Here is a 14,956-nt window from a genome sequence, read left to right on the forward strand (position 1 = left end):
ACATGTATGATTTGCATTTCATGCTTTGCAGTTCAATTGAAAGATGCTTGCTAGCATTTACTCATAGTAGTACTGTTGCTTTTTTTACCCATGCACATTTTTTTTTTTTATTTTAATGCAAGTACTGAAGCTTTAACTCTGAAAAAGAATCTGTGGTCTGAAAGGTTTTGGATTTATCAGTGTGAAGATGTAGCTCCGTTAAGGATAGTGTTCTTGATTTGAAAATTATGTCTTTAGAATTGGGCCTGCTGTAGCAAGACAGAAGCTTCACATCCTATTTTATATCTAGGTTGTGTGAATGTGCTCCCTTTCGTTGTTCAGTCAGTAATGTTTACATCCATTTACAGAATTGTTTTATTTAGACACAGTAACTAACAAATATAAATGGGGACTAAATGCATTTTCATGGAATATACATTATGTAGCAAAATATTATTTCATGTCTTGTTTTAAGCAGAACCTTTTCTCTTACATTGCCTGTGTTTTAGTTTACAAATATATATTTGATATCTCAGACTCTTCCCTTTGAATAGACGAGACGTTTACCTGGAACACATATTAGACGTGCAGGAGGAGGTAGCACTGTATGTAAACAGTTACTCTGAGTCACTAAAATGTTTTAAATCTGCCATAATCTGAAAACTTATGATAATGTGAAAGACACTGAATGATCCTGTTTACTGCTGCCAGCTGCTCTAAAAGTCTGGCAGATACTTTTAAATTAAAGTTGTAGTCTGTTCCACTTTGTGTGTCTACTGATGACACTGTCTAACTGCTACAGTGATGGAATGAAATACATCAGCTTCTACTCTTTTCTAGGATATTCTGAGTATATTTTGCAAAATCCAACTGTTTGGATAATATGAAAATGGTTGAATAACTTAGTCTATTTTTTCTTTTTTTTTCTTGAACCTAGCTGAGCTAGATTATAAAAAATTGCATAACAAACTGCAAAGCAAATTGAAAGTCTTATTTAAAAATTTCTAAAAACCAAATTGTTTTTGTTTCTGTGTGGCATTCTGAAAACAGGAAAAATAGATTTATGTATGTTCTAGTTAGTTTTGAATGGTTTTCAGGGCTTTGCAAGTTCCCTTCCTACATTACAATATTTATCATCTGTGCATGATGGAAAAATCAAGCGTGATATAAAATAGAAAGTGCTTTATTAAAGATTGTTATTTTTCTCTTGCAGACTAATTTTAATGTGGCAGTCTTAAATGTTGGTGCTCCTGCAGCTGGAATGAATGCTGCGGTGAGGGCTGCAGTGAGAGTTGGCATAACTGAAGGCCATAAAATGTTTGCTGTCATTGATGGATTTGAAGGTTTTTCTAGAGGGAAGGTCAGTATTTTGTGTGGATAGTATAGTAGTATGTACCACATCCCACTCTACTGCCTTTGTTATACTCTTAGAAAGCATGTTCTGTGATACTATCATGGAAAGTAATTCAGTAAATTATTTCATGAAGACATATGAAACCCAAATTGTAACTATTTCTCAACTATACAAACCGATAGATTCATTTATACTTAAATATTGCTGATCACGTGCTTCAGAGCTACAGAATTAGTTGAGGTGAATCCCGCTTTCACATTCTGGTCAATGTTTAGCATATGGTAGATTTTCCACAGAATAACAGAAGAATTGCTGTTGCATTTGTGTTCTTTTGCAATAAAAAACTTTGCAGTGATGCCTTTTAAGGAAGGAAGCTTTTGTTTTTTTCAAGGTGAGTTAGATTCTTCTGTTCCTCTGTTTTAAATGTTATGTATCAGTTAATGGCCTAAGGAGAAAATGGATATAAGATTAGCAATTTCTACCTATTAACTGGAGCCATAGGTCCCAAAACTAACCTCAAAGACCTAGTTTTAGACTTTTATGTTTCATGTTCAGTAAGAGAAGATATGAAAACAGGACCATGGTATGAATCAGGGAGGCAAAGTTTATTATGATCTGGAGAAAGAAAGGACAAATAGAATGGGAAGGGACTGGTAAGAATTAAAGAGAACTTAAGTTAGTTAACCTCTTGGTACTGATATTTTTGCCAATTTCATTTTTGGTGCTGCCAGAGTGCCCAACAACTCGGTCCAACAGCTTTATGTTAAGTAGTACCTGGTGTTTGTTGCATGTCAAGAGAAGTAATTGGATAATCGTGTAACAAAATCTACTTCTTTACTTTAATTCAAAGATAAAGGAAATCAGCTGGGGAGATGTTGGAGGCTGGACTGGTCAAGGAGGATCGATTCTTGGTACCAAACGGTAACATCAATATTTTTTCCAATTGCTATGGTGAATTCTAGTATGTTATATAACCTGTGTATAATTCAGTTCTCTTTTCCTTTCACCGAATGTTTTAAACCTTTAATTTAGTTTTTTTAAAAAACGTTATGTTCCAGTCAGGGTTTCTTGATGGTACTGTATCAGCTCTGAGGAGAGAATGAGAATGGGAGTTGGGACTTCAACTGAAAAATTTCCTAGGGTACTTAACACTTAAAAGTATTGCAAGTCTGTATTTTTCTCATAGTTGATGTGATTCCTTAGTGGCAGCCAGAAAGAAATATTTTTATGAATAGATATTTAAAATGAGAAATATTTTATTGCCTGCTGGGTTTACTGTTATAGCTTAGTAATTAGTTCTTATTGCTGCAGAGTCTTTAAATTGTTTTTATTTTTCTTTTGGTTTAATAATTTCCAGTACTCTTCCTGCTAAGTATTTGGAGAAGATCGCTGACCAGATGCGCACTAACAACATTAATGCTCTTATGGTTATTGGTGGATTTGAGGTACAACAAAGTTTCAACTTACGTCTAAGTAGAATAGAATTCCTAACAAAAGAAATAGACCATTTTAGTTTTCACCCAATCTTCATGTAAAGTGCATTTGATTTGCTGTACTTTATACACAACATAGCATTTAGGATCAGTTTTTACTAATCACTGATTTCTGTGGAAAGTTGGCATTCAAGGAAATGACTAATAACTGAAAAACAAGGTAAGCTAAATGTATAAATAAGATGACGTGGTGCGATGCTGTTTCTGTATTAAAAAACAAGCAAACAAAAAACAACAACAACAAAAAAAACAACTTCAGCAGTACAAGCAAGTTCCAGTCTATATACCATATCAATACTCAGAACACATATCAAAAAGTTCTTAAGCTTTAGTCGTAATTGTACTGTGGTCCCTTATTTAAGCCACTCTTCTCACATAATGCATTTAAAAAACTGTAATAAATCAAGATAAGCTTTCTTTTTTGTCTCCTATCCATATTTCAAGTTCATTTTATTTTACCAAAGTGATTTTTTAAGGATGTCTTGATTCAGGAATACTATGATTTGAAACAACAGATAATAGTACCTGAAGATTGGGGAATTATTTTGTAGTATATTTGTGAAGCAACTTTGTCTAAATTACGTATTTTCTTGAAATGAATGAGTGTTCTATTTATTGTTTCTTTTCAAATGCATACATGTTTTTAATCCTTTCTGTTTTTTTGTGTGTCTGTCATTTTAGTGGATTCTTAATGCTTTGACTTGCTGAAGTGTGTCGTGGTAGAAATGGCTCCCCCTGTGGCCCGTTCCATTTTATCATTCCAACCTTGTCTTTATTTTATTTGTCCTAATTTTTCACCCAATGCCTGTGCCCAACAGGCGTACCTCGGACTTTTGGAATTGTCAGCTGCCCGAGAGAAATATGACGAATTCTGTGTTCCAATGGTTATGGTTCCTGCAACAGTATCCAACAATGTACCGGGTTCAGATTTCAGCATTGGTGCAGATACTGCTCTGAACACTATAACTGATGTAAGTCTATTCTGGTGTGTGCGCTTACTAATAAAGCAGTTCTGGTTAAAACTGACTGAATTGGCTAGAACTGGATATTTTTATAGACCAGAACTTTGGAAATATAATCTGGAAAATAATACAGTTACTCAATATAGACGCATTCGTGATACTTGTTTAAAAGAGAGAAGTTTTGTGATCTCAAAGGTAGATCCAAAACTACAAGGACCTTTGAATTTGTAAACTACAAAATAGGATTGCATATATTTATTGTATAGGAAAGAAAGAAACCTAAAGCTAGGACTTGATAATCATTTGCACTGTAGAAGAAGAAGAAAAAAAATCCCTGTTATATGTGAAGTGTCAGTATACCCAGCTGTGACAAATCCCAAGTGAATATTGTTCTGTTCAGAAACAAATCCTTATTTATGTAACCGTTTCTGTAATAAGAAGAATTGTATACACTACTAATAAAAGAAATAGATTTAACATAAAGAGCTGAGACATAATATGCTATATTAAAAAAACAAAAACCAAAAAACAAAAACCAAAAAACAAACAGTAACATAATGTAAATTAAGAATGGATCAATTAAAAGTAAATTCAGTTGGATAGAGTGAGAATTAGCAGGTGCCACACAAACAACATGTCAAGCATGCATGTTTACAGTTCACCTGAATCACTTAGGAAGCATTAATCAACCATACACTTACTAAGAAAAGCAATACTGTTTCTATATATTTAGAGATAATTTTATCCAACCAATAACAGTGGGAACATTATGCTTCCTTCAGTTTTATTTTTCTTTTCACTATAATTTGTGGATGCATATCCAGTAGTGTTGGAGCCAAAATATTTTCACTGATTATACATATTGAGCTACATTTAAAAACAAACAAAAAACTAAAAACAATAACTATGTTGCTTGTGTAAAGTAGGAAAAGAATCTCAGATTGCTTTTGAAATGTAATGTCAATTCTTCTGTCATGTAGATTTGTTTGAAGATTTTAATCATGATAATATTTTGAAAAATTTCAAGGATTCCTCAAAAGCTATCAACCTCAAGAGCGTTAACATAACTTTCACCTATTTATTTCTGTTTACCATACCAACATCAGGGTTTATTTTTCTCAATATAATTCTCATTTGAGTTAAGAAATTTCAGTTTTCCAAACTATTGCCTTGAACAAGACTGTAGGTTTATAGAGGTTGACTTTTTTCCAGTTCTGGTAAATAAAAATATCTCTCCAAAATGATTGATCACAAACTGAGGTGAGTAAAAGGACTGTGCATGACACCTACTTTTCTTTTCTCCTTTTTTTCATAACCTGTGTATGTTTACCTAACTGCCTTCTTTTTATAGGTTATTTCATGTAGAGTAGGGTCTCCCTCTCTTTCCCTTTCCTTATGCTGTCCTTGTGTTTTGCTTTATACTTAGGTTTCTAGATACTGTTAGACTTCATTAGGTAACAAATTGTCAGTATCTCCATATTTTCAATGTAGTAGTTGAAAACTTTTTTTGTTGTATTTTACTGGTAGTCTTTGTTTTGTTCTTGCGTTTTATTTTGTCTAGATTTTTCTCTGAAATATATATGAAAAGTAATGGCTTTGCAGGATTTAGTTGCAAGCCAATAGAAGGTTAAGGTTTGTTCTCTTTTTTTTTTTTTTTTTTTTTCTTGGGAAGGAGCAGACTTTTATGTTGAGGAAAGATTCCTGCTTAGTATTTTTTCAGTTTTCTGCTCTGATTGTTTGAATATGATCCACTAAGACTGATAATGAAAAATGTTTCGTTTCATTCCTGTGTCACATGTTCAAATCAGGTTCGATAGCGATGCTGTCCCCTGTTAAGTGTGACTGATAGGCTCAATACAAGTCATATAATTTTCATTCCTATTGACACTGTTAGATGAGTAAACGTGTCCGTTTTCAGTGCTTTCATATTAGCGTCTCTTAGCTTTCAGATTAACACACCAAAATGTTACCACGCTTAGTTTTTCTGTGGTACTACTTACAGTTCTATGTTCTCAGCAACTTTCAGTAAGGTAAGTAAATTCTTCCCTTCTGGGTAATGAGGCCTTGTTGGTTTTTGGCATTACTAGACGTTTGTCAGTGTTAGGTTGTTTGAGAGTTGTCAAGGCATGTAAAATGGTACCTTGAGACATTTGCAAATGTGGTGATGTTGCATTTAAAAAAGAAAATAAACGAACAAAAATCAGACTACTCTGTTTTATACTTACCTAAGCTTGGCATTAAAGATGGTATATGATCTGTAAATACTTGCACAGTTACAAGTCTTCTGGATGAGTTATTAGGCAAGAGCATGCTGTGTCCTAAGTCATGATAGTGGATGGTATGTTTCTCAATGACTAGAATTTGGATCCTGTGACAGATTCTTTGACCCTCTCGATTTTTTTTCTCAATTGTATTTTACAATGTTAGACTCTTAATCAGTAGAACAGAATTTGGGTTGTCTTTTGAGTAGCATTGTAAATTTTCTTGTATACTCCATTTTCACTTCAGTATAAAATATCAGTGAGAACAATTGTCAGTATTCCACAGTATTGGAATACCTGGGGAAAGGTGGAAGTTTCAATATGTGAATAGGGTATACTTTAGGCTTTTTGTATCTAGGTAGACATAATAAATAATTTAGGATTACAGGATGAGAACATTAACTTGAATTTTTCTCTGAAAAGAAACAGCAGTAAATTAACTACTGTAATAAAAATACCTATGTTCTCAACTTCATGTTGCTAACTCAGTGAAATAAGTAGAGTACTATTTTGGATATCAGACTTCTGAAATATGACAAGAAAGCAGTGTTAGCCTTCATATTTACGTAGAAATAACCTATACATTTCTGGGTTATTTAATAAACATCAAAAAGAGAGGTTATCAATACATTTTATGGGTGAAACTAAACTTGAAATCTACTCTGTAAGTAGAAGAATGAATAAAAAGTTAGACTTTCAGCTACAGAACATGAAAAAGCATGGACAAAATGAAAAATTAATTTGAAAACAAAGCCTACAGATAGGCTAGAGGACAGTGATGGGAAGACTAATAATCCATAACAATGTATGGAAGAATATGCATTTTGATTTAGGACATGTAGAACTAAATGGGGAAATGAAAAGTAAAGGTAGCAGCTAGAGATGGAGGATGAAGGAACTTGAAAAAAGAGGCTAAAATTCTCTGATATGCTCAGAGAATTGACAGTGCATTTTCCTTCCATCCTTCAAAGGGAAGGGTGTGCAAGCTGATCAACTGGTGGTGAGAAAAAGAATAGCAAACAGCCACAAGAAGACATTTTCTCACTGAGGAGTGAAGAAAGTTTGTTAGATTGTCCATGCAGTTTCCTTGAAAAAAATGGACCACTCTCCTGTATGATCCCTATGCTGGTACTAGCATACGTGATTATACATTAATCTGAATCAGGCAGCTGAACAGGCTGAATATTAACTTGGCTAAACTAATTATCCAATTCAGTTTTCATCCAGTTTGGTCTTCGCAATGTGGATGTGGAGCTGGGGCAGTAAGTCCATCCCTTTTAATGGACAAAAGTCAACAGAACATAGTCTGCTTGACTGCTTGTATTTTTATGAAACACACTTGATTCTGCCAATACACTTCTAAATAATAATATAATAAATGGATATGAAATGATTAAAACATGTTATATTGATGTGGTACAGTAGTCCCTCTATGATCTTACTGTTGTCCTCATTAAAAAAAAAAATAAAATGTAAAGCAAGTATTACAACCACTCATCATTTACCTTCCAGAATTGTTAAACTACCCTTTATTGAAAGTGTTTTTCTGTTTTCTGCAGTGATGCTAAGATGCTGCATATAATTATCTGATGCTTATGCTTGGTGGAGGTACAATCTTTGGATATGTTTGCTAAAATCACTTGCATCAAATGAAATGGCAATATTTAATGCAAGTAAAACATATCTTAACATATCATAACTAACCAGTTGTGTTAGTTACTGCTCTAAATTTCCCTTCAACATGGTTTCCCAAAAGTCTCATTGTAAAACTTTTCAGAGAAATTCATCAGCATTTCTTCGCAGATCTCTAAGAAGCCTTATGGTTTTGACGTCACTTTCTTTCCTTAGAAACAAAAATTCCAACTGACTCTCTTGAGCTGGGCTAAGCAATTACTGCTTAATGAAATTCTCAGTGAAAATTCATTCTCATCCACTCAAAAAAAAAAAAAATCATAGAATGTTTTGAATAAATAAATAGTGGCTCTGTTTTGGCTATACTACTACTCAGAGCTGCAGATCTGAAACAGCAGCTTTTTAGACTGAGATATTAAATTGGAAGTGCATCCTAGCACTGAGCTTAGTTTAAAGTTGCACTTCCAAAATTTATCTGAAGTCAATATAGACTTTAGAAACTTAATTTGCATTACATTCACCTGATGGCATAAGACCTGTCATCTCACTGAATGGGATCTGCTTCATCTGGGGAAAAGAGCCTTTAAGCAGAGCTCTTATGGATGAATTTTTTCCCATCACTTTCTCCCAAGTCATTGCTTAAATTAGTAGCTGTGGAGATAGGTATCTAATAATTTGATTTGCCATAGTTTGCTTCTCTGAACTGATTTGAGAAATCGAAAAAAGATGAGACTTTTGTGAACGTCATTCTTTTCTGGGAAAAAGATTAACAAAACGGGAACATACTATGTAATTAGGCTTTCTTGTGGAGAGTCATTACATAGGTAGTTGGAAAAATTGTCACACATCATGAGAGATGCTGAATGAGTTTGGATTAGGTAGAATTGGAATAATGTAAGTAAAAAAAAAAAAATGTTCACTGACTTTTAAAACAGCTTGAATTTCAAGCATTATTTTGACATCTACTAGGAACACCTAATCCTTTTCACATGCAGATTTATTTTGTAGTTTGGAATCCTCCCAAAAACCTACAGCTACTTCACAAAGCAATTTTGAAATGTACTTGCAAATTTTAATTCATCCTTGTGCACATGTTCTTGGATTTTTCTGGACCTCTGTGTGATCTGCGTGAATAGAAGCAGATGTGTGGTGTTGATAGAACCTTGGAAGGCAAAGGCAATTTTTTTTTTCTCTGTGGAAATAGATGTGTCTTGACTTTGTAGGATAACATAGTGTTAAAAAACAAGATTTCTTTTAAGCATTTCCATCATGTTGCAGGTGTTTTCGTAGTTAACTTTCTGAACTTCTTAACACGTATCAAACTTTGTTCTTTAAGTGGCTTTTTGTTGAATGATTTCCAATCTATCTTTGTGCTGTCTTCTTTCTGCTAAACTGCTTCAGACCTCTAATGCTGTGCACACTTCATATTCACTCTATATTAACCTGCACTAATCATCTGCATTTCTTCAGAGCATTGTGCCAATGCAACCTCAGTGCACTGTTGTGGTCTGTACAGGATGCACCCCCAATAATCTCACCAATTGTACTCACTTGGGCCAATGGACAGCCAAATTTACCCTCACATGCAAGGAGTCATTAGCAGAGCAATCCAAAGACAAGGAATGTATCACTCATACTTGTACCACTGCTTCAGGCCTATGAGAGTTGTCTGCAGCTACATGAGGCACGTTCCCGCTTTGAGGAGTTTTGCGTACCTATCTGTGTGTTGCCTGCTACTATTAGCAACAATGTGCCAGGCACAGATTTTAGCATTGGTGCTGACACTGCCTTGAATGCTATTGTGGAGGTAAGACCGTGTATCTTTTAAAAGTTAAGATGATAACGTGCATAACATCAGGATACCTAAAGACCTTGAAATGTCTAGTGTTCTAAAATCAGTCACTGTAATTTTTGTTTTACAATTAAGAACTTTACCAAGACTGATTAAATATTAACCTAATTAAAGTTGATTATAATCGGTGTTTAGCTTTTGGGGATTCTATTTTGTTATCCAAGACTACTGCATTAGTTCCTAGGGAATTTGCTTTTACTGAAAATAAAAGATTTTGCTAATTTCTTTTTTTTTTTTTTTAAATCTTATGTAGCTTCTCAGCATTATTTAGCTGAAAGAAGAAAGCACGTTTTATACACAAATACCATGTTTATTGCATGGGCCAGTGACTGAACTTAGTGTAAAAGAACATTTGTGTACATTGTTAACGTGTGAATAATCCTATGGACTACAATAGGTTTAATGTTAAGTGCATATAAATACAAGCATGGTATAAACAGTTAAGTCTGTCACTGATACTGATTTGAGGTCAGATCTTGCTGTAGCTGAAGCTTTCCATTCAACAATCAGTTTTCTAGTTCTAGTCTGCTGTAGCTTTTTTCCTCAGGTACAATTGCTATATGAACTCCTTAATTCTTTACCATTTCATCAAGTAGAAAAAAAAAAGGGAACTGAGTTGAGGACTAATGCAAACAAATGAGTGAACCTCTGAATGGCTTTGGGTTTTATTAAACCTCCTATTATTAGTCTATAGAAATAACGATGAAGCAATTGGCCGAAGTCTGCATGGAGATCCTGGGGTTTGAGAAATGATCTTGAAAAAAGATCTATTTTCCTGCTCCGGTACAGAATTACTAATTTATTAGAGTAAAAAAGCTCTTGTAGCTAAATGAAAGAGGTGCATCAAAATATAGTATGACCTGGTCAGTAGGAGATGCAATACTACATCCCTGGAATGAAGACGACCTATGATGCAAAATGGGTAAATAGTACCAATATATTCACAGGTAAGACACAAGTCCTCCCGTCACTCCATTAGCTGCTTCTGCCTTACCAACTTTTATAAACGTCAGCCTCTAAGTATGGCTGATATGCACATGTAAAAGTAAAAACACGACACAATGGAAAAGAAAATGTATGTAATACTGCTTTCTCTTAGTTCACTGCTTTAAGTACTTTTAATTGCAATTTGTACAGCATTCAGTAATGCTCTCAGTTAAAAAAACAATAAATCTATTGAATTTCAGAAAGTTTTATTTTAAAAGATGGAAGACTGTTGATTTAGAGGTTTGAATATCAGACTTTTCATGAAGCTAGCTTAGTCCATATGACAACACGACTAGCAGTGGAATCCTAAGAACTGCTCCAGAAAGAATCACCATACCTCCGTGTTTAAAACTTCTGAAACCTGCATCAGACTCTTGAGCATTGGGCTTTCTTGCCTATGGAGTAGGATATGAATTAAAAATACAGGGTCAGGACTTAAGTCCAAGGCAGAATTTGGTAAATACAATTTCTAAGACTGTTATTTTTCAAATTTTGTATATGGTTCATTTCTTCTACTTTTTCCAAGACCATTGGGAAAAATGACTAGAACATTTTTTTATCCTGGAGTTAGAAGGAGGGAAAGCTTATTTAAGAGACAGGGCAATGGGGGGGGGTGGAGGGGAATAAAAGGTGACTTAAAATCCTGATCAGTTACTTGACCAAGCTCACTGTAAGGTTTCACAAAAGGTGGTGTCAAGGCAGTGGAATATGGACAAGTTAAAAAGCGCTGCTACCGCAGCAGTAGTCTTTGCTATTATAGCCTCAATTTCTTTGAAGCTGTTCCCATAACCATGCATTAAGAATTCCTGGGTTTATACCAGCTACAAATCTCTCTCACTGAAAATAGCAAATAAAAATCTGTGTTAGTGTCTTATGTCAAAATCCATTGTTGTGTAGACAAGTACACACAAAGTTCTTACTGGCAGTTCTCCTACAGCAGGAAATGTAACGTCAATGTAAAAAGCTTTGCTTTTTTCTTTTTTTCTCATCACAGTCAATGAAAGTAAGGATTTGAAATTCTACCATGAAAAAGCTAAGATAAAAGGACCTAGCAATGTGACTAGATAAAGTAATAGTATGATAATCCATATATAATCACAGTAAAAAACATGAGACATTCATAAACAGGAATTGCCTTCTGGTTTTAGTACCTAACATCACCACTTGCCATTATGGTGATTGGTATTGTATCGCTTAGAAAACAACACAGCAACAGTTTTTAAAGATGGTCTGTCTGTCTAGAGCAGGCATATAGATGGACCCAAATGTACGACTGCTAGATTGCAGAAGACTACTGCTAACCATATTAAATAAATACATCTGTACATCCAGAGAGACCTATGTATCTTAAGGCTAGAAAAGACCACATTTCATCTAGTCTGATTTCATGCATACTGGGTCCTAGAACTTAATCCTCTTGAGTCAGGCTGCTAAGTGAATAAGAAACCTTATATTGTATCTGCTATAAAGCTGCCTGAGTTTCTTTAAAACCCTTCAGTGCCATTTGAGTATTTCTGTCACAGTCATTCTGAGAAAGCAAGAATAGCAGACAGTTTCTACTGCATGTCTCTTGTAATAGAAATCCTTCTAAATATATCTAAAATGGGTAATCCCCAAAGCAGAAAATTTCATTCTTGTACCAGCAGCAGGAAAACGTTTTTGGAAAGCTTGGAGTTTACAAATGTTTTAGGTCTTCTCAAACAGAAGGAAATCAATGTAGTATCAATCCATTTCTACGCAGGTGTGTGTGGGGGAGGTTGTTTTTTTTTTTTTTTTTTTTAATTACAATCAATGTGCTGGCCACTGTTACAAGTAATAGGGATTTTTATAAATTTGTTGTTTACCATATACCAAGTGCCAGCATTCTGCAACAGTTACAAAACCACGTCTGGAACAGGAAAGAAAAGCGCTTGAGGACACTGTAAAATCCAAGATGGGTAAAAGAAAATGTCACCTTGAAAAAACAATGGAAGTTCAATTAAAAACTTATTTAGGTTAACCTAAACAGAAGTGTTCAGAAACATTCTTCATATCAGAGTGTTAATCAGTATTCTAAATACGTCTATGTGAATTCTGCATTTGAGTGTGTGTATGGGATTGGGGGTGGAAGTATACAGATAGATTTACATATATGTGAATATATATATATAAATAAAAGATAAGTAGATTATGTTACATGCATCTTTTGGTAGCTGGACCTAAATAAATGCATACTGGTTTTAGTTTTTGAATGCATTAAACATTATGATGTTAAAAGTTTTAGTCTTTTAAGTTTCCTCACTTACCAATTCAGTATTTATTGTGGTCTGTTCGGTATATTTTTTAAGTCACTATAGCTCACAATTTCTTCTTGAAGTCCTGTTGTTATCTGAATGAAGGCTCTGGTAAAAATCTGTGAAACAGAAATACCTCAAATATTACAGGATCTGTAGTTGGTCATTCAGAAAATTAGTAAGGGAGAGTAGTTATTAATAGTAGTAAGTAGTTAGTAATTAGTAATGGGGAGTTTTTAAAGCTATAATTCAAGTTTCAAGATTATGCAGTTGCTAGGTACTTTCATTTCTTAGTTTTACCAAACGGAACTGATGTATGGACTATACATCAATTTTGCAAAATTATTCTTGTTACCAAGTCTAGCATAACTTTTATTTATTTTGAAGGAAAAGGAGGAAGTAATATGTTTCTTTTCTTAATCTCTTTCTGAAAGGAAGTACTTTTGTCCAATGACTTAAAAATAACTTTGAACAGTTGCTGTAGAAATATTTTCATTCCAGGAAGTGAGAGTTTATCAACTAGCTTCTTGTGTTGTTATAGCCTAGAGATGCATAGTAATGTCAGTTTCCTAGGTCCTATGACCCTGGAGATTTTTTCTGCTACTCTTTCCTAAGTCTCTTAAGCAACTGTAGTAAATATTGGTAGTATCGGTGCTATGTGGGCATCAGATCTCTTAGTAGAGAATGTTTCTTAGGCTGTTCAGAGCATGGTGCAAATAAATAAAAACGAAAAAGGAGCAATAGCTCCAGTAGTGCTTGAGAGAATGGTATTTCTATGGATATCTTTGTTGGAAAGTAATCCACAGAGCAGAACATACCCAAGAGTATTGTTACTTTTTTTTTTTAAACTTGAGCATAGTCAGGAGTGCAGTGAATTTTAAAATCAATAGTAAGATGATATAAACTTGTCAGTAATGAATGGAGTCAAAGTAAAGAAGAGAAACTTACTTATACCCAAACTGATTTAAAAGCTCTGTTATATGTATTGGTATCTCTGTTAGAAAACTATCACAATTTTTATGTTCATGCAGAAGACAAATTTATTTCTTGTGTTAGTATTTGCATGAAACACGTGTTGATCGTCAAAATGTTTTGCTAGTGTGGTGTTCAGTGTATGACTTATGAAAATGACTTATTGTAGTTAACTGGGTTATGTTATGTTGGAGCCTTTTAAAATACATTTCTTAATAAATTTTTTAAAATCAATATGTGACACAAAAATGTGTGACGAAATAAAAATTCAAATTTTAAAATTTCTAATATCTTGTCTTTGAGTAGACGTGTGATCGCATCAAACAGTCAGCCAGTGGTACCAAACGTCGTGTATTCATCATTGAGACCATGGGCGGTTATTGTGGGTACCTGGCCAATATGGGGGCCCTTGCAGCAGGAGCTGACGCTGCTTATATTTTTGAAGAACAGTTTGATATTCGAGAGCTCCAGGTATGCAACATGAGAAATGTTTTCCTCATTTTTAAGTAAATCCTAAAGTTGTTGTACATACATGTATATATTTGAAGTAGATAGCTAACGTTTTTTGTTGTAGTTTTATTATTATTATACTATAGCTAAAAGCTGTGCTTGTCAGTAGCACTGTCCAATAGTTCCAGTTCTTATGCCATATTACCTAAAGGAACATACACCCAGTTGTTCTTGGCATTAGGGTCAGTTAACTGATGATTTTTTTGTATTCACCACTAAACGTTATTAGGGGAATCATTTAATTTTTATTCTTCTGATTGAAATTCAAGCTACATGTAAATGGAAAAAGTTCAGCAGTATGAAAAGAGACAAATATAGGATAAAAAAGAAATACCTTTTCCATTATGACTGTGCCTCAGCTTATTGCGTCAGAAGACTGCTTAGGTCAGGGACTGAACAGGATGTGAAATGGATTAGATATTGACTTTGATAATCAAACTATTAAGAGCATTTTTTGAGATGTTATTGAAATAAAGATTTTAGGATTTAAGGACTACAGATTAGGATATGACTTTGCAGGGGGTAAGCTCGTGAAACATGTCTACTGTGAGGCTTTTACACTTCTGAGGTAGTTGGTGCTAGCTGCTGTCATGGACATACAAATATAACTGCTGAGCAAATGTAAATACAAAGCTGAGCAGTACAGTGAATTGTAGTTCCTCCCCATTCAGTTCTCTGTGG

General features: G+C 34.2%; 1 protein-coding gene across 5 annotated transcripts in view; it reads left to right on the forward strand.

Annotated features, from left to right (window-relative positions):
• The window catches only part of LOC121066090 (phosphofructokinase, platelet), a 44,658-nt gene that overhangs the window by 24,941 nt on the left and 4,761 nt on the right, over nucleotides 1-14,956 (forward strand). For 2 of the 5 annotated variants that reach the window (XM_040549443.1, XM_040549444.1), the window contains exons 13-17: nucleotides 1,193-1,339; nucleotides 2,184-2,254; nucleotides 2,691-2,778; nucleotides 9,336-9,488; nucleotides 14,072-14,236. In XM_040549443.1, coding sequence (XP_040405377.1) covers nucleotides 1,193-1,339; nucleotides 2,184-2,254; nucleotides 2,691-2,778; nucleotides 9,336-9,488; nucleotides 14,072-14,236 — 624 coding nt within the window. Of the gene's footprint in view, nucleotides 1-1,192; nucleotides 1,340-2,183; nucleotides 2,255-2,690; nucleotides 2,779-3,644; nucleotides 3,798-9,335; nucleotides 9,489-14,071; nucleotides 14,237-14,956 lie in introns of all 5 variants that reach the window. The other 3 variants (XM_040549442.1, XM_040549445.1, XM_040549446.1) reach the window with 2 other exon arrangements.

Source organism: Cygnus olor, chromosome 2, assembly GCF_009769625.2.
Source record: "Cygnus olor isolate bCygOlo1 chromosome 2, bCygOlo1.pri.v2, whole genome shotgun sequence".
NCBI classification, from domain to species: Eukaryota; Metazoa; Chordata; class Aves; order Anseriformes; family Anatidae; genus Cygnus; species Cygnus olor.